At 42.0% G+C, this 23,486-nt stretch overlaps 1 protein-coding gene across 25 annotated transcripts in view; it reads right to left on the bottom strand.

Annotated features, from left to right (window-relative positions):
* The window catches only part of KDM4C (lysine demethylase 4C), a 440,364-nt gene that overhangs the window by 176,897 nt on the left and 239,981 nt on the right, over window positions 1–23,486 (bottom strand). For 21 of the 25 annotated variants that reach the window (XR_012159108.1, XM_073345318.1, XM_073345317.1 and 18 more), the window contains 4 exons: window positions 16,249–16,442; window positions 10,163–10,401; window positions 7,817–8,163; window positions 2,508–2,619 (listed from right to left, as the gene is read on the bottom strand). Coding sequence is in view for 24 of the 25 variants with exons in the window: in XM_073345318.1 (XP_073201419.1) it covers window positions 2,508–2,619; window positions 7,817–8,163; window positions 10,163–10,401; window positions 16,249–16,442 (892 nt within the window). In the remaining variant the exon portion in view is untranslated. Of the gene's footprint in view, window positions 1–2,505; window positions 2,620–7,816; window positions 8,164–10,162; window positions 10,402–11,261; window positions 11,442–16,248; window positions 16,443–19,657; window positions 19,777–23,486 lie in introns of those variants that run through there. The other 4 variants (XM_073345331.1, XM_073345334.1, XM_073345332.1 and 1 more) reach the window with 4 other exon arrangements.

Below are 23,486 nucleotides of genomic sequence, written 5' to 3'. Positions count from 1 at the left end.
CAATGTTTTTGAAAATTATTTAACTGCTTAAATGTGAATTTAGGAGCCAGATTCTTTGCCCTGACACCATCTGCTTTGTGCACCACCAAGCAAGCAGAAAGCTACCTTAATGCTGCTGCCGATTCCCGCACAGAGTAGGAATTGTGTCAGAAATGAGGATAGGTAGGCAGTCCTGCATAGCTTTAAAATTTCATTAAGGGCTGTTTTTGCTTTTAGTTGGCCTACATTTATGCCTGCTCTCTTCAGCTATGCTGAGAATCTGATCCCTGGTTTTTAAAATCTTGAACTTTGCTTTTTATAGAAACTTACTGGTATAACTATAGAAAATGGTATAAATGATATTCCTGGGGAAATACTGCAAAACTGCACATGTACAGAATTCATGTCCTCTGCAGATTTCTTTGCTTCCCCACAGAAAAATGACTTTCTGACAGGGAAGCAAAAAGAAGCTGCAAGAGCAGTCACACCACACCATTCCCTAGCAGCACAGGTACATTGTTTCAGGCACCCAGAACAGCCGGCGGAGAGGTAAATCACAGTGGGGCTGAGGACACTCCAGCCAGTGGCTCCTACCCTGAGCCGGGATCAGCTGCTCGTCCCAGCTGGGCTGGAGGCAGGAGCAGACGGGGCTTCTTCCTCCCCTGCAAGGAGTAGCTGGAGCTGTGTCAGACCCTCCCGCAGCTGCAGGAAGCTCATTATCCTCCCCTGCTTCCTGCCCTCATCACTCCTCAGCTGTGGGGGGAGGGGTCACTGTATGGGGAGCTGCTCCCAATCCACCCTACCCCTGTGCATCCGGACCTCCCATACCCAGACACCCCTGCCAAGTCTCACCCAGTACATCCAGAACCCTCCGAGCCCTCCATACCCGAACCCCACCCCACTGAACCTCAACCCCTGCACCTGGAGACCCTTGCCCACAGACCCCCTGCCTCCGGACCCCCACCCCTGCATCCAGATCACCCCTCAGAGCTCCCTGCACTCAAACCCCCACGCTGATGCCTCACCCCCTGCACCACCCTGAGCCCACACATCCAGACCCCCATGCCACTGACCCTCAACTAGCTGCACCCAGGCCCCCACCCTACCAAGCCCCAATCCTCCAGCACCGAGACCCCCTCACTGAGACCATTACACCCAGAACCCTCCACTGAACTGCAACCATCTTCACCTGGAAGCCCCTGCAGAGTCCCATTGCCCCTGCACCTGGAAACTGCCCCCCCAACAAGCCTCTGTGCATCCAGATCCCCCCACTGAGCTGCCTGCACCCAGACTGTCCCACACAGAATCCTCTCATCCCACAACTGGATCCCCCCACACAGCCCCTCCACACTTGGATTCTGCCTGGTTGAACCTGCCTGCCCTACACCTGGTGAGCCTGGTGCAGAGGGGCAGGGCCCAGGGTGTTTCTGTGGCAGGCCCAGGCCTTTGTGCAGTGTCGGTTCGGGTGCAGCCTCACTGCTGAGTCCGCGTCCTGGGGGAGGGGGCTACAAGGTGATCTCCCACCTTCATGTAGCCAGTGGCCTGTGCTCCCCACTGTCATGCTGGAGCCTCTGAATTTATTTAGGTTTCAGAGTAGCAGCAGTGTTAGTCTGTATCCACAAACAGAAAAGGAGTACTTGTGGCACCTTAGAGACTAACAAATTTATTTGAGCATAAGCTTTTGTGAGCTACAGTTTGGCAAATAAAACATGCAGAATTTCAAAATATTGTGCGCAGAATTTTTATTTTATTGACGCAGAATGCCCTCAGGAGTAAAATGAGGAATGTATGTGGGATATGCTCAGTAGCTCTCCATTTTCAATGGATATAGTAAAATGGCTTTGTCAAACCTAGAGAAAGAGACCAGTCTATTTAATTGTTTCCCTTTATATTTTTAACTAATTGTGGGGCCAGAATCCAAGGTATAATAAAGACTGTTGGTAACCTTTCTGATGTTTTGGAATATCTGTGGTCTCTTTCATGAATCAAGGCTACAGATGTCTTTACCAGAACCACTTTTCAAGCCTCCAACTGGATGTCTAAAACAATAGAATCACAATGCAAATTTTTTTTAAAATAATCCAACGAGGTACAGTTTACAAGCAGGACTGATGTTCTGAAGATCTAGAAATGGTATGTCATAGCTATACTTGCCTTCCTAAAATAAGATATAAAGTTTGCTGCTAAAGCCAATTGCTGTCAAATTCAACAAAGGAGATCTGGCTACAGAAAGTGTCTTCATCCCACATGCAGCACTTTAAATGACTTCAGACTGTTCTGAGCTTCTTACAAGACAGTTCTAATATGTTTAGGAGAATTTAAGTGAAACGGGGGAAAGAAAGAACTCATGAATTCAGCAAGCATGCTGAAAGCTTTTTAATGGAATTATTCTGCAACTTTAGAAGATTTCCCACACAGTCAAAATACTCTTTCATCTTCAGTACTTTTGTAATACTTAAAAGATATATGTATACAGGTTATAAAGACAGACAGATGTAATTAGAGAAACACATTAAAAGCATGCTCACCTTCATCACTTACTGCCTGCTGTTTAACCAGTGTCATAGGAGATCTGGCCGGGGGTTTACTTAGTGGATGACGCCAACTCTTACATGTTTTCTTTCTTTCAATTTCTGCTAACTGAAAGGGAGAGACCATATTTAGTTTAGTTGGAAACTGAACAAAACTAATGCTGATAAGCAAGAATATTCTTCTGCTAATGGCGTAAAGCAGGGGTTCTCAAAGTGGGGGTCGGGACCCCTCAGGGGGTCACAAGGTTATTACTTGTCGGGTTGCGACCTGTCAGCCTCCACACTAAACCCCACTTTTCCTCCAACATTTATAATGGTGTTAATATGTTTTTAACTGATAAGAGGGGTGGCACTCAGAGGCTTGCTATGTGAAAGGGGTCACCAGTACAAAAGTTTGAGAACCACTCGTGTAAATAATCCACTTTGTTAGATAAATTCTCACATCAAGCATGTAAAAAACCTCTCATCGATGGTTCAAAAATTTGTCTGACATTAGTTATTTTGTTAGATCTAGGAGATGGGATAATCTCTCCCTTTACTTCAGAAAAAGGTGTGGAAAACAACTTGGTATTAGGACAACAACATATTTAAAAAACATGTACAGTTTTTCTTCATAAGTTTTCACTCATTCAGTTTAGTAACTAAAAGTTAAAATGCAACATTTAAGTTTGTCTTTAAAAAAAATACAAAGCAACCATTAACAAACAATTACAATAAATAAATGCTAAATCTACTGAATAAAGATTAACACTGGCTGAAAATGTAATGTACGCTAGAATACTTCTGTATATTTCAAGTTTCAGAGTAGCAGCCGTGTTAGTCTGTATCTGCAAGAAGAAAAGGAGTACTTGTGGCACCTTAGAGACTAACAAGTTTATTTGAGCGTAAGCTTTCGTGGGTTACAGCTCACTTCATCAGATGCATAGAATGGAACATATAGTCAGAGGATATATATACATACAGAAAATATGAAAAGGCGGAAGTTGGCAGACCAGCTCTACCTTTTCATATTTTCTGTATGTATATATATTCACTGACTATATGTTCCATTCTATGCATCTGATAAAGTCACTAAAGCTTATGCTCAAATAAATTTGTTAGTCTCTAAGGTGACACAAGTACTCCTGTTCTTTTTGTATATTTCAGAACAGTTTATCACACTGACTCATATGGTATTAAATGGAAATGTGTGTGCCATTTCATTTATCTGCACAGCCATGCTATTCTCCCTGTGGTGGCTTCATGCAGTTGTCAGTAATTATCATCATATGGGTACTTTTGGAAAAAGGGAAAATCAGGTCACAACAGCCTCATTTATCAAGGATCAGTACCAGAGATCACTTATGGAGTTTGCCAGTCTAGGTAAGGAGAACAGATAAAGGAGATGACTGACAAAACAATGCACAACCTCGAGATGACTGACAAAACAATGCACATCCTCAACAACAAGAAAACAGCAAATCAAGGTTGTCAGCAGCTACAATACAGAGCTACATACCATTTACTAAATTAAGTGGAGGGAGGAGGATGTTGTGGCTAACGCACAGGATGGGTTTATGACATCAAAAGATGCAACTAGCTGAGCAAAAAGGTAAAGCAGATTGGCCTTCCTAATAGCATCTCTGTAATATAACCCTGTATAACAGTAACACAGACAGAGCATGGAGGTGTATTGGAAAGTATTTGAAAAGCCACTTGGGAATGTCTGAGAGGTACCCAGATACATTAAATATAACCTGTAACACAGCATGATTACAACACTGAAAAGATGCTTATAGTGCTTAATATTATTACAAAGGGAGGAGTGGTGAGAGAGACCATTTATGTCGGCGTATGCAGCTGCCCAAAAGAAGTTGAGGCCACCGATGCCACTCTGGTGATAGGCCCAGGGTGTCCAGAAGGGCCACTGAGGAACCTGCCGTTGGCCTGGCCACGGTGCCGGGTAGGGTTGTCGGTCTCAGACTGTGATGACCACGGAGGAGCAGAGCGGCTTGGTGCCGGAGAATGGTACCAACTGGGGGACCGGAGCGGTTCACCCACACGGGCCACCAGTGCCGCAGGCCGATGCGACAGAGATGGTGGTCTTATGGCCAACATCATCACTGGTTTGCTCATGGAATGTACCAGGCCCAGAAGCGGTGCTGGCGATCTGTCTCGCCTAGGAGGGGAGGATGGTGCTGTAAGCGCCAAAAGGTCCGCTGCTGCCTGGAACGCCTCCACGGTGGAAGGAAGCTGTAAGTCTTCATGGTGGCATGCAGGACAGCGCTGCGGGTCTGGACTTGACTGGACCCATCTCGGGGCAGAAGTCAACGGAATCCCTACCAAATGGGAGCTGGGTGGGGGCTATTGACCATCTGGTCTTTAGACCTGGCCAGGAAGTGCCCTCTGTTGGCCTTTTCTGTTTTGGGGGCACTGGGGCATGCAATCAGTCTGGATGTCTGGGTGTGGGCAGAGCCATGGTGGTGCTGAGGGTCTCTAGCAGAGTCCTTCCTTGGCACCAGCAACTGATAATTGGTTATCTCAATATTTTCAAAGAGAAGCTCTTTCGGGAGTGGTGATAAAGTAGCGGTGGAAACTTCTGGTAAAGGTAAGAAATCTCTTCCTTCTATGAGACAGAACAGAAGGGAATTTTGACCTGATAGTAGAAACAGGCAGCCCAAAGGGCTGGTCACCCTGCTATCAAAGAAGAGATTCTGACTTCTATAGAAATAGATGATAATAGACGTAGATAATGGACAGTCGCTGGTAAGAGACGTATCAGGAGATACAGATCTGAATTTATTTCTACGTCTTCTTCCACCTCTAAGAATAAGGGCCAGACTCTTTGGTCCACATGTATAAGGCCCAGGACAATGTAGGAGGAAGACCCCAAAAACTTTGCACACTATTGATCTACCTTAAACAGGTTAGGTTATGGAATTAATTCTGAATGGATACTCAACTGAACTGAACTCTTCCCAGGGACAGATTCATCAAGCCCCAACATCCAAAGATCAACTGATATGCTAGATTACACAAGAAGTCATCTGTCATTGTCTCCAAATAGGGGCAATGGAACCTGTTCTATCTTTCAAATGCTAAAAGATAATTTACTCAATATTCTCCCAATGTTCCCAAGAGGACAGGAGTCACAAAGCAACACTGGATTTGAAGGCCCCCAAGTAGTTCAGAAGGAAATTCAGATTCAACACAGAAATGATAAAGTTAATGCAAAGTAATTGGCTCTCTACAGAGAGCCTAAAGTACCCTGCTGTTCTTTCCAAAAAGAGTGCATGGTTTTCCAAGTTTCTATCACTATTAATGGGTCCAATATTGTTTCTGTAATAACACCCATGGTCTGTTCATCTGTGAGGACTGAAAGCAAGATCGCTCAATTTGAATGCATGAACCACTATTGCCTGAGCTAAAGGACCCAGTCCATTAGCTCAGAGGCACTAGCAAACTCATGAACACTTTTTATGTGGTCCATCCACTAGAGAGGGATAAAGATATACTTGATGAATGTGGGGAAGCTCATCACAACTTCAAATCCCTGCATGGCCCACCAGTTGCAATGACTTGTCTTGTCAGTTCATTTCCGGGGAATGAACTCAGGACACCTAGTTCTAAAAGCATGAGGTTCTGCTGAATCTGAGCGAAACAGATCTGCTCTTTAGTTCAAGATTCAGCCATTTCTAGCTGTCCATATTAACACCATGGACAAACCAAGATCTTTACCTTTTCACCCCAATGTTACACAATTTCTACATACTGCTGAAATCCTTCACCTTCCTCTGGTACACAGATTTCCTGTCTGGCCTTTAAATTAGTATTCAGGGTACTAATCTCTCTCTTCCTCCTCTTATTCCTAAGTAAAACATTAATTTCCACAAAGCTCATGAAACTGCACTACCTTCCTTCTGTTAAATCCATTTCACCGGGGGGTGGGGGGAGAGGAAGCATACATTAGATGAATATAGGGCCATTAAGATTTACATCTAAGGTATTAAACCCTTCAGGAAGTCAAGTTCTGTTTTCAACCGCTATTATCCAGATGTTAACGGTGTGAAGGCCTCAAATACTTCATCTGCCATATAGATCAAAGCATGTTTTGCCAAAGCACATGAAGCCACATGTTTCCACCAAACAATGTCATGGCTTATTCTACTAGGTCACACACAGTCTCTGGAGTGGTAAAAGCGCAAGCTCTATGAAGAGACCTGCAAGGTTGTGACCTGGTCTTTAGAACATACTTTTGCCAGCTACTATATGGTCTATCTTTAGTCATCTGCCAACACTCAACATTTGGTAGGAGGGTGTTACAATCTGTAGTGCCTCCCTAAGCATCCTCACTTGTGGTTGTGAATACAGTGTATAGTTACACAAAGTCAAAGGTCAGAAGGGATCACAAGATCATCCAGTCTAAGCCTCTATATATCACAGGCCACCAACACCAACCAGAACCCACACACTAAACCTAACAACTGAAAACAGATGACAGTATTACAGCCCTCAGGAGACTAAGCTATTATGTGTCACAGGCAGACAAGTTCAAATCACTTGTTTTAGCATGAGATTATTTACTGCTGTTCATATCCCCATGTCAGATTGCCAGACTTTCCAATAGCAGGAGAAAGAAAAATTTGATTGTGGTATCCTTGAGAGTTTCCTTCCTCCTATTATTTTTATGTGGTCCATCCACTAGAGAGGGATAAAGATAACCCTCTTATAACCAGCAATCCTCCTAACACATTTTAGGGGTATTGACTCATGGTAAATGATTGGTATTTTTCCTCATTTCTTTGAATACGTAAAAGTTTCTTTCCTCACACTTGAATATCTTATAGTAGTGGCCATTTCTGCTCTCATAGGATGCTTTTTTCCCCCCGATTTTTATTTTATTTCAAAGGCTCTAACTAAGTTTCCTAGTATCGTTATAGCGTGGGGAGTCCTCCATTCTGGCAGTTAGTGAAAAGAGGAGGGGCTTAGCTATACCTTCTGACAATTCAGACTTTGCCTACATACTGTCAGATTACCAGATATCCAAAACAGGAAAAGAAAATAATCATCAAGTGAGCTGCAATAAAATTCTGTCCTAATTCAGGAAATCATCCCTATTCAGGAAAGCCCTTAACCACATGCTTCATTTTAAGCACATGCTCAAGTCTCACTGAAGTCAATGGGACTTAACACACACAAAGTTCTGCAGGTTTTCGTTAGTAGCCTGCTGTTCAACATCTGTCTGTGCCCTTGATTATGAATAAATTAAAACCACCATGCAATATGTTTCATATACAATGGGTATTTTCAAAGCATTTTTTTCTTACGGCAGGTATTTCTCCAGGTTCCAAACCACTTTCACTACTTTCACTGCTTTCTAGGTCGCTGACATCATCCTCTGTGGACACGCTATTCGTTTCCCCTTTTTCCAGGCACTCTGATTCAAAGGAAGCATATCCAGGTGACTTTTGGCATGATTCAACCCGGAAAGCCTGATTCTGAGATTTTAAAGAATTGTCTTCTTCATTTATACAAATGATAGATGTGGGTCTCGGGAGTGTAGAATCCTTAGGTGTAAAGGAAGCAATACTGGAATCTTCCTTGTCCTCATCTTCTGTTTTTATTTTCTGCATTACAGGAGTAGGGCTGAAAAGTGAGTTTGAACAGATGTTCCCTAGGTATCAAAAATATGGGTTTGTTAATAAACTTCATATTGCATTATTATTATTCTATACCATTCTCACAGCAGTCTGAATTGAATATCAGTTTCATAACTCTGCTTGTCATTTAGAAATCCTGTCTAGCATTCCATCAGCAAAAGGCCAGACTAAAAAGTAGAATGATAAATTATTCTTTGATAAAACATAAGTAATAGCATATTGAGTTTAGAGTGTAAACCTTTTTTTACGTCTTGTTTTTCTTTCTATTGGCATTTTCAATTTGAACAACTAGACAAAGTATTTTTGTATCACTTGAAATTATCAATATGCACTCGACATGATTATTCTGACAGCCTACAGGCAATTTAACTACTTGAAATAACCACTGTAAAAGGTTGGCATATTGAACTTTATACTCTGAATTTACACCTATTATGCCTGTGTGAAAATCTGTCAGTAAACAAGAAATAATTACTTAAAATAAGGAAAATATATTTACAAGAAATATCAAGAATTGTTAGCAAATAGCAGCGCTGACATAAAAATCACAAAAAATTACAGTGAGTAATTTTGTATTTCAGTGCTGCTGAAGATTAATTTCATGTGCAGTATACAATGAAATATTAAAATCATCTATCTGGTTGCAGAATTTACCAATAAGTAGTCCCATCTAATGTCAATGCAGAAATTCCAGATATAAAGAATATTTTCTTTAATTAATTGTTGGAATGTATCAGCCAGAGATTGCAGGCACCAATTGCCAGCACCGTACACGTAACAACGTAGCCCACATCGTAGCTGTCACATCCACAAGGCTCCCTCTACAAAGGTCCAACCTTCCATCTTTTAATTATGAAAAGCAGAATGGAATGAGCTCTACTTTACAAAGCTTGTATTTCACTTTGGCACTTAAGTAGGACTTGTTTTTTCCACAGTGATGAACACTCACAACTTCTATTTAAGTCATTGGGAGTTACAAATGATCCATACCTCTGAAAATGAGGCAAAGAGGTGGATATTGTCAAGTCCCAACTCGGCAAAATATGCACATGCTTACTTCTAAGCACAAGTAGTCCTACTGAAGTCACATCTGGACAATTCACCTTGTCGTCTGTCTGGTGCTGGGAACTGTAAAATGCCTACAGCTTCTGTTTGGTACATTTGAACAAGGATGGTATTTCCAGTAAGGGTAATATCCTTCACTCCTGAAAACCGTTTTGGTGCCAAACTGAAAACAATGGGACTCATCATGTGCTTAAAGTGAGGTATATGCTCAAGTATTTTGCTTAACTGGGGCCTAAACTCCCTTCTGGACAGGAGTGTGAGACTATGTCTTGCCCGCAGTGAAATTCAGAGTCAGCAAGAGAATGAATCTCAGAAAAGGTATCAGCATCAAAGCAGGGTAAATAAAAATATGCTGGCACTGGCATATGTAACGTGTGCACAGGGAGCATGCCCTCTAGCAGACACTTCTAGTGTAGCTTAGGTAACAGAACTTGCACACTTAGAAGTGGGGGATTTTGTGCACAAGGAAAGTAAGACTTTCCATAACACTATACACAATTCGTTTTCTGCTTGCAAATGTAAGCAGTACATCTCAAGTGTATATATTATTTACAGTATCTCTCAGTGGATAAGGTACTTCATATCATTTTCCAGACACGTTTTTCATTTGCTACAATGTGCCAATCTATGGAAGGAGTTAATTTAAAAAAAACAACTACTTTTTTAGGGGAGAGGTTCCTTTCTTTTAAAAATAAATGAGTAAAAATAATTTTACCTGTTTTGCTCTCAGTTCAGTATTTTAAACTGGTTGTACTCTTGCTCCTATCACATACAAATACCATATGATGCTCATGCCTGCATGATTTCCCTGCATAAAAACTTTATGAATAGGCATTTTTAGTTATGCCACTTGGAACAACACTTTTCCCTTATCATCCACAGATTTATGGCATCATAATATCAATAGCCTAAAATTTACAAGTGAAACATAATCAGTCCTTATCTCACCTGAGACCTCAATATTATCCAATAAATGCTGATCCAGCTGCATTCTGCTAATGTTTTTCTCTTCCCCAGAAGGCACTTCTGAATTTACCAGCTTCACTTTTTCTTCTGGCTTTTCATTGACCTTGAAGCCATCTGTAGCTGCTTCAGTGGCTATGATTTCTGCACCAACGATCATAGCTGATTCTCTCTCGTCCTCTGGAGTTTTAAGCTTTTTAGATCGAGATCTGGTATGCTGGAAGCTGTTATAAGAGATATTGCTGTCACAGTAGAATGTCTGTCTTGGATAAGATAAAATGTCTACCAACATAAATGTCCCTTTCACCTGCTTAAAGTGGTAAAAAATTGACAATTTCCCAACTTTTTGTGCCTAGATCGTGTTTACAATTTAAGTGATAGATTAACAATTGATTGGATTTAACCTTCTAATGTTTTATCACAATTCCTTAGAACAAGGTATTAAACTATAAACCTGAAACAACAGCGAGTCTTTCTTAATCAAGTTCCAAAACTAGTTTTTGATGAACCATTCTTCGGAACCTGAAAGTGACTAAGCTGAGCAACATAACAATAGAGAAAAAAAATATGCTCAGCTGCACTAAAATTAGATAATATTGTCCCAGTCCCAGAGTGCACTAGACATTTTGCCTGATCACTCTTGCACATTCATGTAACTTTTACAAAGATAATTATTTTTGGCAACTGTATACGCATCTTTAACATCAGCTACTAGAATCTGAATTAGGGAAAATTTCTGAGGCTTGAAGAAAATGTTATTTTACTACATTTAAGTATATAGATAAAGTGCAACCTCCAGCCCATCTTATGCATATTCTGTACCACCAACAGAAGGGCAAACATGGAGCAAGAATGCTGGCAACTGCTCTCAAAGACTGAATGGGTTGTAATCTGCATGCCCAAGATACAGGGAGTGAGAGTCTCAAGTCCCAGATTCAAGTCTCTAGTATAGCAGGGCAGTACTGTACACATTACTTCATCACAAGTCAGGTGTTGCCAATTTCCAACCTGATGAGACTCATGAGAAGTGTCCTGTGTAGTGGACATCACTAATTTATATCAAAGGGTTGTATATTTTGAACTGCAGATGTAGCCAGTGAGCTAGGAATATTTTGATAATCTTTTTCACCAACCTTTTAAGGAGCCATATTTTACCTCCACTAATATTCTCTGAATTTCCTTCTCTTCCTTCTATCTAGTGATACTTCTAGAAATTGTGTTGCAATGCTGAAAATGGTGATTGGTTGGCATTGTTTTATGACTCCTGGGGATCAAAATTATCATGTTTTTCATCAATACATTACAGCAGAGATGAAACAGAACACACACTTTATCTTCATTTTCACAACATGTATTCCTGTGTGTCTGCACCACTGCCAATCTGGTAATTAAATAGCACAGGAGTGTGTTCTTAGGGGTAGTCCTGGGTTGACCTTGTTGCTCCCTATGGTTAACCACTTCCACCACTAGGGAGTTAGGAGCATGGTGGGTGTACAGGTACTCGTGGCCTTTGGATGGCACCAAGTACTTGCACTCAGCTCTCTTGGAGATGGGTGGCAGGGAGGAGGGAGTTTGCCAGAGGGCATTAGTGATCTTAGAGACCCCATCATGAAGGGGCAGAGCCACCCTGGCCAGTGCCATGTAGCAGAGGACATCGAAGAGAGAGTCCAAGGGCTCCTCTAGCTGCTTCACCTGAAGACCCAGGTTGGCAGCAATCCTCTTACATAGTTCCTGGTGCACTTTAGTGTCATCCGGAGGAACCAGGAGAGGAGGCCCCATTATAGCCTCGTCTGGCGACAATAAGGAAGATGCCAGTGCGGTAGGGTCCTCCACAACCATTGGTGGCCCAATGGCTTGTTCTTCTGTTCCCTCTTGGACCTGCAGGGTGCTTGCGCCCAAGGCTTCGTGCACTAGAGGAGGGCGGGAGAGAGAGGTAGCCGGTCTCTCCAAGGCTCTGGACACAAAGCGGGCAGCCTGGGAGGGCTGGGTGACCCCCCCTCCACGGGTTCCATGGGTACCACGGTGCTGGCCACTGTGCCTGAGACCACGGGGCCGGTTTTTTGGGGCCGACAATGTAGCTAGTACTGGAGCTTGTCCCACTGTCAGGGAACCTTGCCCTGAACCAGGGCTGGATTCTGAGTGGTCACTCCCAGGATGGGGAGGAACTGGGATTACTCTGTCCCAACTGGTGCCGGTCACTCCACCTGGAGTCTGATCTGGAGCTGGATCTTAGGGACTGGTGACGCTTGACGGATGGTTTGGAGCCAGCGATGGCTTGGAGCCAGCAATCTATGTCTTTCACTTGACGAGCGGTACTGGGATGAGGAGCGGGACCTGAAGTCGGAACGAGCCCGCACTGGGAAGCACTCGCACACAGCAATGCCCTCCTAAGGGATCGGCGACGGTCTGAGGAATGGTAAGATCAGTCACACGACAGGTCCCTGGAGCGGTACTGTGGTCTCGGAGATATTGGGTGCTGGGAAAGGTAATCCTCCTGCGGGGTATGTGCCTCCAAAGGTCTGCACCCGGTGGCCAGCAAGCTGCGCCTTGAGTCTCTCTGCTCATGTCCAAGGTCCGGGGACTGAATGGGGCTGCGCTGCATCTGCCTTTCGTGGTCAGATGCGTGGCGGCTAAGGGAAGGTGAGTGCTGGCAGGATGTCCCCCACAATGGGGAATGGTGCTGCTGAGGTGGGGACCGAAGCAGTCCAAATGTGGGTTTACCCCATGACCGGGGAACCACAGGAGCCAGTGTGGGCAGCACCAGAGAGACATGATCCCCTGCGCTGCCTGCAGGGCCTCTGGCGTGGATGGCACCCGGAACTGATGGAGGTGTCTGCTGCTATTCACGGTAGCTGGTGGGGCGTGGGCTGGGCTACATCGCTCCACCAGAGCTTGGGCCTGAGATCCTGATGTGGGTGAAGAGTTGCCCGGCCTGGGACCTTGCTCATATCCAGTCTTATCCTTTCCCTTGTGGGAGGTTGGAGACCGGCCTCACCCCACCTTCTTGGCTGGAGCTATGGATGGGGACAGGTGCTGGCCAGGGGATGGTCCCAGTGGGGCACTGCATACCAAGGTCACGGTGCTCAGTGCCGAGTTGGAGCGTTGCTCCGGTGCCAGGGTGAGGGCCGACTCCACCCGACTCCATAAGCAGCGCTCTTAAACGAATATCACGTTCCTTCTTAGTCCTTGACTTGAAGGACTTGCAAATTTTGCACTTCTCACTAATGTAGCCTTCACCCAAGCAACACAGACAGCTGCTGTGTGGATCACTAATGAGCATGGGCCTCTTGCAGCAATCACAGGGCTTAAAACCTAGGGACATGCCCCGTCCCAAGGCAAAGTCCCGTTTGGGACCTACGAAGTCTCTAACTATAGCTAAGGGATTTATAAACACTAATAGAAAACTATATACAACCTAATACAGGAGATAACTAGTTTGTACGAATGAACAGCAACAGCACTAACAGAAGCAGCAACAGTTCCAGCCATCACTGGCAGCAAGAAGGAACTGAGGGTGGGGGGAACCGGCAGCGCCCTATATACCGTGGTATGTGCGCACCACTCTAGGCGGCACGGGAGCCGGTCCCCTACGGATACTGCTGAGGAAAAAATTTCTGGCATTAGTGCATGTGGTGAGCACACACACCTAAGTTGAATGGACATAAGCAAGCACTCGAAGAAGAAGAATTAGACCAAAGTCCCCAAACTAAGGATCCAATTCAGCAAACAGATTAAACATGTGGTTAGGTGCTTTGATGAATAAGGATGCATTAAAGCATGTAGTAATTTGAGGAATCAGGGCCTAATTTACTTTTTGTTAAGGGAAGAATATCAAACTTAACTTTGAATTGCTGGGATTTTGTATGGTTGGTTTTTGAAAGGACTTTCATAGAAGACTATAGGTTGGAAAACCAGCTTGGATAAGCTAACAACACATTCACACACTCCTGAATATCCCACAAATCAAACTACAATAAAGGTTTGAAAATGTTCCACTAAATCTTCTCTCACACACAGATACACACATGAAAAGTCTGCTTGGAGTATGTGTGCATCCCTCAGCCCTTTGGGTAGGGACCAAGGAAGGTCAGGGGCAACTCTTCACTTAGTAGACATTAAGTGTCATATTTATTGGGAGTCTCAGGAAATAAACTAACAGTTGAGTCAACATGGAAAATGAACATCTCACCCCTAGATGTCAACCTTTACTTCAGGGGTGAGGCACATTTGTGGAACAATATGGGGAAACTCATGTGGAAAGTAACTCCACTCTCCACGAGAACTGAAGCCCCTACCCCCATGAACCCTGATTCATTAGGGGGAAAGCAGAGAGAGGGGTACTGGCCTCAGAACCCTGACTGGATAGAGGACTGGAAAGAAATCTCATAACTGGCTTCCTCCTGCCATCCCACCTGTCACTGGAGAAGAGGAATGCCACTCCAGAATCTGGGGGTAGAGAAGAGGCCCAGGGACCAGGTTACAGCCAGGCTGAAGGAGCAGCCTAGACCCAGCAAAGAAGCCTTGACTAGCGTGGTGACTGTGGACATGGACACCAGGCAAGGCAGCAGAGACTGGGATTCATCACTCCAAGCTTGCACTGTGCCCAAGCACCGGCAACCACTACAAGGGCCAGAAAGGAACCTGGGGACTAAGACACTGGTAACTGTTTGGACCCTGGACTGAGTAACGTGGTATTAGTTTGAACATTTAAGCCTTGGGTGGGGGCTACATAACAAACTGGGGTGCCCCCACCACACAATGCCGTTGCCAGTGTTTTACTCATCCAGTGGATAAGCAGAGAATGTTGGTCTCCTGTGCTATCTCATCACCTTTTAAGAGAAGAAAATTCATTTAAAAAGTAAAGAAGGAAATTCACAGTTTAGTGTTCACTTGCCAATATGTAGTCACAATGGGGCATCGTCCTTAATTATTTAATGTTTGCAAAAATGATTTGAAGATTAAAAGTGCTATTAAAGGACTAAGGATTATCCTTAACTTGATCCAATTGTGCCCTGCTGTGACAAGACACAAGCAAAGCTCATCTCATAATTTTAGCAGTTAAAACTCAAAGCAATAATGAATAGGAAAATCAGTTGGAATTCTGTTAAGTGCAAACAGAAGAGAAACGCTGCATGTAAAGAAAACTTTCCCCCAAAATACACTATCTGCACGATGACACTGGATCCAGCTGTAAAAATATCAAAAGTCAAAACTTTGATAGCGTCAATGATAACTCAAAAAGTTAACTTTTCAGGTATGTCAGTAAAGTCTGCATTGACAATTGGGTTAAGGTTTTCATTATGCCAAATTCCAACCTGTTAATCCATGTTAGGACACAGATATTTAGACCTGTTTGCAAAGGCCTATACTTTAAAAACAGGCCTAAATATCTATATCTTAACACTAATTTATTACCCCGGCTTGCCAGAACCCGCAACTACCATTACGAGAGTCCAGCTGCGTGGACTGTTGGGGAGGGGGATTTACAGGCTGCCGCTCGCCTACACAATCCATAGCAGATATAGCAGGTATTGACAGTGGTATTGTGAGAGTCTGCCAAATAGCTCTCTCTCTATAGCACTCCTAGGCTACAAGCTAGTGACCATTAAGTCTATTGCTAGAGGTTGTGCACAGCTGCTGCAGTTCTGCACCTGTTTTATACCCCCCTTTTCTAACTCTAGCATTTAGCTCACTCCCTACAGATGTTTTCCTGATCTCCTAGCTGGAGATGTTGTTACACACAGTGTAAGTGCCAGTGAACACACCCTCACGAAAGGAATAGATTTAAATATTGCATTAGAAGCAATGGCCACCTCTCCATGTGCATAAACTTCAGCTATGCATTTTCCTTTCATGTTGCAAAATGAATGTATTTTTCATTTAAACAATCACTATGAATTATGACTTTCTTGGCCTCAAGCTCATGGTTAAATTATAAGAAGAGCTAAATTAGCTGTGACTAGAATAAATCAACAACTCTAATGGAATGTCAGAGAAAAGGGCATTGAAAAAAATGGAAACATACAACATATTTAACTTTAATTAAATGGAAGGTGAACAACTCCAATTACCATTTGGGAGGTTTCTTTGTTTTCCTTCTTCTCTGCAACCAGGCCTTTACCTCAGGTGTTGTTTCAGGCGTGGGTTTCATGTGATCAATGGTATATAAATCCTTTCCTTGTTTCCACAGTTGATATCTGTCTGGTTGAAACTTCCTTACAAAGATATCCATGGATATTGTTACCATGTCGTTCCTGCAGGTGCACTGGGGGAGAAATCAGAAATATATACTGCATGTGAAAAACTAAATGATTTGCCGTAGTTTGTAGTAGAAAAAGCCTTGAATATGAAACTCCTTTTTTGGGAGGAATGGTCATACAGAAAATATTACCTGGGCAACTAGAGCCATACCTGGATTCATCACGGTTCTGTGAGGACAGTCCATTTAGCATATATATAGTATGGAAATTTCATTGGTTGATGAACTCCTACTAATAACAGACAAAAAGCAAGCATCTATGCGGTTTCTTTTAGGTCCATTATCTGCACTTGTTATTATTAAGCACGAGGGTACTGTTGAACCCAACAGATAGACTGGATTACCCTTGAATGGCTCCATTATTTTCTCTGGTTTCAGAGTAGCATCCGATGAAGTGAGCTGTAGCCCATGAAAGCTTATGCTCAAATAAATTTGTTAGTCTCTAAGGCACCACAAGTACTCCTTTCCTTTTTGCATTATTTTCTCTCTCTCTGAGGGGACTCAATGAGTAGTTTTGAGTGGTTGCTCATCTGCCCCAAGGGTTTTTAGTGGGGGTGGGGGGGATTACAGCATTCTGTTCTATCGCCACTCCTTTTCAACACGAATGTCAGACCCTTAGGGAAGGCAAAAAAAGACCATATCACTTTTTTCTTGCTCCAAAATCTACCTATTCTCCCAAGCTTTTACACAATTGGAAAGGATTGAGTGAGACGTGTGAGGATGCTTGTTCTGAAAAGAGTGGAGAACAGTTTTTAGATTCTTAGAGTATGTCTACACAACAGAAGTTATGCACAGGCTAGCCTACCTGAGCTAGTTTGAAGCCAGCTAGCATGGGCAACAATAGGAGTGAAGACAGCAGAGCATGGGCTTCAGCCCAGGTAGTAAAAGCCCAGGATGGACGCTATGTTCTCAGCTCACTAAGCCCACACTAAAGCTCATGCTGTGCTGTCTTCACTGCTACTGTTACCTGCACTATCCAAATTCAAATTACTTCAGGTAGACTAGCCCATGTACAGCTTTTGCTGTGTAGACATACCCTTAAATTTTAAGGCCAGAAGGGAGTGTTGTCATCTAGTCTGACCTCCTGAGTAACAAAGGCCAAGGCATTTTACTTCATAATTCTATCAAACCAATGACTTTAGTTTGGTAATTGGTCCAAATTCTTTAATGTATTGCTATTCTTGATAAAGTCTCTATGTGCCCACAGAGATCTGAACTGAAATTATTTTAAAAACACTGAAATAAATAGTAATGAATTTGCAAGTAAGATTCTCTCACTTAAAATAACAGATACTAAAATATTATCTTCAAAGCAAATTTACTGTACCTGAAACTCAAAACAATCTTTATATTAGGAGACTATATGCGAATCAATAAGCCTGCAGCACATAAACCATTCATGCTAAGAACACGTTTTTTTAGCTAAAAAATTGATTCTCCAAAATTGAAAAACCATGAAATGTCTTAATGTTGTATCTAATGAAATGTCTCAATGGATAAGTGAAACTAAGCCATATAGCTAATGTAACCTTTCAGGTGAATGAAAGAATGAAAACAAATTAACACTGTATGGCCTGACCTTCTAGTCCTCTATGATTCGTTCTATCATGCCTTTTTAACTGAACAGGATGTCTAACCACAGATGGAATTAAATTTGCTTGTAACTGACTGCTAAATAGGCACACTGCCTTTGTGTACTGCAGGTATATTTTCTCTCTCCTCCATCCACCAGCCACTTCTACCCCATCCTTCTTTTCCTTGAAAATCATAAAATCTATACTGGAAAAGGGGATTAGAAATGTCATAAAATGCCCTGCTTTCCTTTCAATACTTTAAAAACACACATCCAGCGTAACATAAAAAAGCTGAACAGGAAACTACTTCAGGCAGCAGCCAGAACTCCATTGAAATCAGACATTTATACAGTCGTGGCAAATTGCTGCAAACATGAAAAAGCAATTTAAAAACTGGTTTTGTAGAAATTAACCTCCCATGAAGAAAATGTTTTTGCCAATACTTTTTGTTTGAGGTACGTCAACCAAAGCCTAACCCAAAGGAAAATTCTCTTACTGACCAAATCCCAGATCTAGAGTGTGGAAATTATGTGATATTTCAACACTTGAAGTTGTTATGACTCAGGGATGTTATCTTTTAATGCAATTCCTTGGATCTTTTGATGACTGCTAGCGTGATAAATGTCATACTAGTTTTTGTCTCAAGTAAACAACTCCAGGAAAGATTTCTGAATTTACATTTTGCTCTGCTACATTTTCCAATGAAATTTTTAACACAATTTGAATCAGAAGAAAGAGTGTGACTAGAATCATGGCAGCTCACAATGCAAGAATTCAGCACTGCTCTCAAAAGAGTAGAAGAGAAGACATGTCATACCCCACACTTTCATGATACTAGTTTTCCTTGCTAGTACCACAGCATTATTCTACACATAACATTGATATATATTAATACTAAGATCTTATATAGTGCTTTTCAGCAGCAGATCTCAAAGCCCTTTACAAAAGAGATGGAGAAATTGAGAGATAAAGTGTCTTGCACAAGGTAACACAGAAGGCCAGAGGCAGAGCTGGGATTAGAAGCCAAGACTCCTGAGTCCCAGTGCGGTGCACAATCTACTAGGCAACACAGTATCTCATTTCCCTCATACACTGGGATGCAGTCATTGTAGCTGCTTCTGTCTGATACTTTGGCTGGAGGGGCGTGATTACCAGTTTCATATATATAGATAGGGAAGGACAGGTTATATTAAATCCATTATTTTAGGGAAACTTCTTTTAAGCATATATTTTTTTAAATCAGTCGTTCTCAGTTTTAGTTAAATTATTTTCTGAAACCTCCTAAAAATGAACAATCCTTACACATTTAAAAGTACAATTTCCTTAATAGCTATTTTTAAAGTCTGCAATTTAACTGAATTCCCTACTTCTGTATAGAAGGTGCTGCTGTACAACACCCAAATACCTACCCCGTGATGTTATTCATAATTCTCCCCATTTAGTGGAGCTAATATACAGACGAGAAAATCATTCAGAGTATTAAAGGAGGAGGTCCCGAGATCACAATCACATCAAAAGTGCTAGAGTGACAGCACTTCATGATGTTTGATGCCTAGAAACAAAATTATCTGATGTGATTTTTCTTTTTCCAGGGAGAGCACTGTATTATTTTTGTACTAAGCTCTTATTCTACTGTGGCCAGCTTACCTCATTCAGAGAGTCACGGATCAATAACACTGAGTAGTTACAAAAAAGCACTGATAGTCCTTCTGGATATTGGATAGGTGCAAACGACTGTCCACTGGAATAGCCTTCATCATTAAGAGCTAAATGCATTACATAAGGACAAGTGACACTGAATTAATCCCCTAGTTTACACACAAAATCCCTTTGAATGCAAGCTACACTGCTATGCAGAGATGACAAATGGTTGCTTAAGGAACAGTTTTAAAAGATTACTGTCTTTGCTGTTAGGCATCAAGTCTTCAAGCAATTTGGGAAAGGGCCAATATTTAAATCAGCATTGATTTATTGAAAGAAAAAATCCAACAAGAAAAAATATCCAATGATACGATGATAATGTTCTAAAAGAAAAGTTTTATAATAAATTATGCCTAAATGAGGTACAAAAATCTCCCTTTTAATAATCTTTGAATATTTGATGCTGTTTTTATACTACTACTGAAGTGCATTACATTTGTGTAAAAGTAAAAAAGTTTATCACTATCTAAAATGAGAAAACAGCAGAATTTTAATAATATTTGCAGGATTATCAATATGCTAATTAAAGCCTGAAGATTTAAGGTTCTAGACACTGGAGGCTAGAAACATTTGAAAGCATCGTATTAGACAGTGAAAGCAGATATACGCTGCAAAACATTTCTATTTATTTTCCCCAAAATGTGCCAAGAAAGAAATACGTTGCTTTGATAAATAATCTGGAAGGCTTGGGGTTTTTAAAGTGTTCTTTCCTCATTTCCCATCTGACTTACTTATAGTTGACAGTTACATGGCTTTCTGCTTCCAAGACAGAAGAGTGAGTGAGAACATCTCTTTCTGAAGCTAACTTGAACGTCATTCTCTTGAAGAGCTCCACTGGGAAGAGACCATAGGACATGCAACTCCCCAACAAAATACTTAGGGTGTCATGTTCACTGTTCACAAGAAACTTAGAAAAAATTCATCATATTTTTAAAGGTAAAAAATATTTTCATGTGGAATAAAAATTAAAAATTACTTTTTTTTATAAACTGACAAAAAATAGAAAGTCGTCTGATGTTACCACCTGATGGGTATTCTTTGGCCTAAGTGAAATGAGCTGTGCTCAGCCCATGCCCTAGCAGACAAGTGTCCATACTACAAAAAACTACCACCCTTCCCCATCCCCCAAATTGGCATCCTTGTTAGGTACTTCAGCAGAGAATCACGAACTGAATAAGCATAGGGACTCCTGGTCAGGATTGAAACATATTGATAGAAACGGGAGAGAATTTTATTTGCTGCTGCCTGTGCAACACACCCAACTCTGAGGATAAGCTGTTACATCAATGGCAATTTACGCCCAATAAAATTAAAAGAATAGTTCATGTTGGAGGTGGTAAATGTTGTAGCAGGAGTAGTGAAAGGAATTCCTTATCCATATATAGTATAATTGGCTTCTTATATGGGATTACAAGCAAAGATCATCATGGTGATCAAAAAGATTATGGAAATAGACCTCCTTCATGATCCTTTGGTATTATTATTATTGGGTTTATTATTAGTTCTACTAGTATAAAGAAAACAGCTTGACAGAAACATTTATTAGTGTTTGATAGCAGTGAGTTGAAAGAAAATGGTTTCATCCACTTTATTAAATTGGTATAACAGACTGTGAAATGTATTTGTAATGGAGAAAACTGCCTACTTGAGAAATCTTTTTTTTTAATTGCAAAGAATGCCATTTCTGAATAACTTAAACAAAATGAATATTGGCAAAGACTAAATATTTTGACTGGTTTTGCCTGTCTAAGCCATACTTTCCTCCCCTTTTAGGCTCTGATTCAAAAAGGTAATTAAGCATGTGCCAAACTGTAAGCATCTGTATAGCTCCATTTAAGACAATGGGATTATTCATGTGTTTACAGTTAGACATGTGTTTACATGCCTTCCTTAATCGAGGCCTTACACCCAATGTCAGCAAATCACTTAAGGATGTTTATTATTTTAAGAATGTGAATAGTCCCATTGATCTGGACATGCACAACTGAAAGACAGATACAGCAGTGGATTTAAGTGGCAGACCAAAACTTTATTAATTTAATAATGGGGCAGGCACTATACACACCTCTTACATACCTGGCATTTAACTGGGTCCACTATGGGGTTACTCAGCTCCCAATATATAACCATTAACTCAAGGTATACCTTCTTCAGCCTGCTTCTAAGACTAGACTCAGTCTGAATTCTCTTGCCCTGCCCACCACCAGGAGGGTAGAGGGTACCAAGAGGGACCTCATTCTGAAAAGACTTCAGGTCTCCCCTTCTCCTCACAGGCACAAAGTCCATCAGGAAAATCCTGGATCTCATTTCCACCTGGTAGATGGCCCTTTTTAGCTTTTATCTTCACTGGATACCAGCCACTGGGAGAACCAGCAATTAGCTTAATTGTGTGCATACACACACACACCCCCTCCAAAGTGCCTAGTATCTATTTCCTGCCAAATGCAATCCCTAAGATCCCATAGGCAATGTCAGTCCTGTATCTGAGACGTGCACAAGGTGACTGTAGTTTGCCTTTCAGTGAGCACAGAAGAGATATGAGCTATTTCCGCAACATGTCACCTCTGCCATATCATTGAAGGTAAAGAACCTCAACCCTGAAGCTCAGTTGTGATCTCCCTGCTGACCTGGCTGCCTGCTTGTAGGCCCAATGCTGTACAACAGCCACAGATCCAGACAGCAACCGTTTTCTGATGTCCCCTACAATCACAGATAGGGTTAGTTCTCACTCTTTTGCCTGCTCCAGTAATCCATCAGCAGGGTAAACATAGGTCCTGTCAGAGTGCCTGGATCCTTGAGAAGTAAAAAAAAAAAAAAAACAACCCTCCAATGCTGTTGGCGTTGCTGCCTCAAACCTGAAAGAATGTGTGGAAAAATCTGCCAGATTGAGACCCAAGTGAGCTAATGCATTCCTCATTACCACAGCAAACTGGTAGCTGGTCAAGTAGTTACCATCCCTGTGTACAACTAGGTGGGCCTGGCTCCCACATACATGTGGTTCCAACAAAAACTGTTTGCGGCTTTTACCAGACATCCCCATTCAGCTGAGCATTTCCTTAGCTCTACCATGGCCTCTTTTCTAGTCTGATCAGTTTCCGAATACCTTAATTTCAAGTCGATTGCTCCTTGTTAAAACGATACATCCGCCACTCTAATACATGCCAGGAGCTGGCCCCTGCCACCTGTACGCTATTTCACTAAGCCTGAAAGCATCAACAAGGACTTGACAAATGAATCTTTAAATAGAAATGCCTCCATCCCACAACTGCACTCCCTAGGTAAAGCCTTCGATAACCCAGCAAATTTCACAGAGGGATGGTATACCGGTTATCTTCTTTGCAACGCTCATTTCATGACCATACCTCCAAAACCTTCTGTAGTAAGAGTCCTCTACATAAGCCAGTAAATCCTGCCACTATGCAATAAACCAGGCCAACCAGGAAACCCAGTATTGCAGAGGAAGCTAGTCCATGATGCATCGTAGACACTCCGTATCTCACCAACCGAGGCTCAGTGATGGCACAAACAAAAGAGACCTAACTTAACTCTAAATTACATAAACCTAACAATTGCAGCTTTATAAACCATGATTGCCCTTGGGACTCTGGGGTTTTCATCCATTCTGAATCATGGCTCCACAAACCACTACTTGTGACATATCCTCTGGATCTAAGCATCATATGCTATACAAAGGTGTTATGAGGTTTAACATAATGAACTGAAAGTAGCTGGGGACCATAGCAAAATACAGTAGCTATATAACACAGACAGTGTT

The sequence above is a fragment of the Lepidochelys kempii genome, chromosome 5, assembly GCF_965140265.1.
Source record: "Lepidochelys kempii isolate rLepKem1 chromosome 5, rLepKem1.hap2, whole genome shotgun sequence".
NCBI classification, from domain to species: Eukaryota; Metazoa; Chordata; order Testudines; family Cheloniidae; genus Lepidochelys; species Lepidochelys kempii.
Note: the sequence above shows the minus strand (reverse complement) of the source record. Positions and strands in the feature narration are given on the sequence as shown.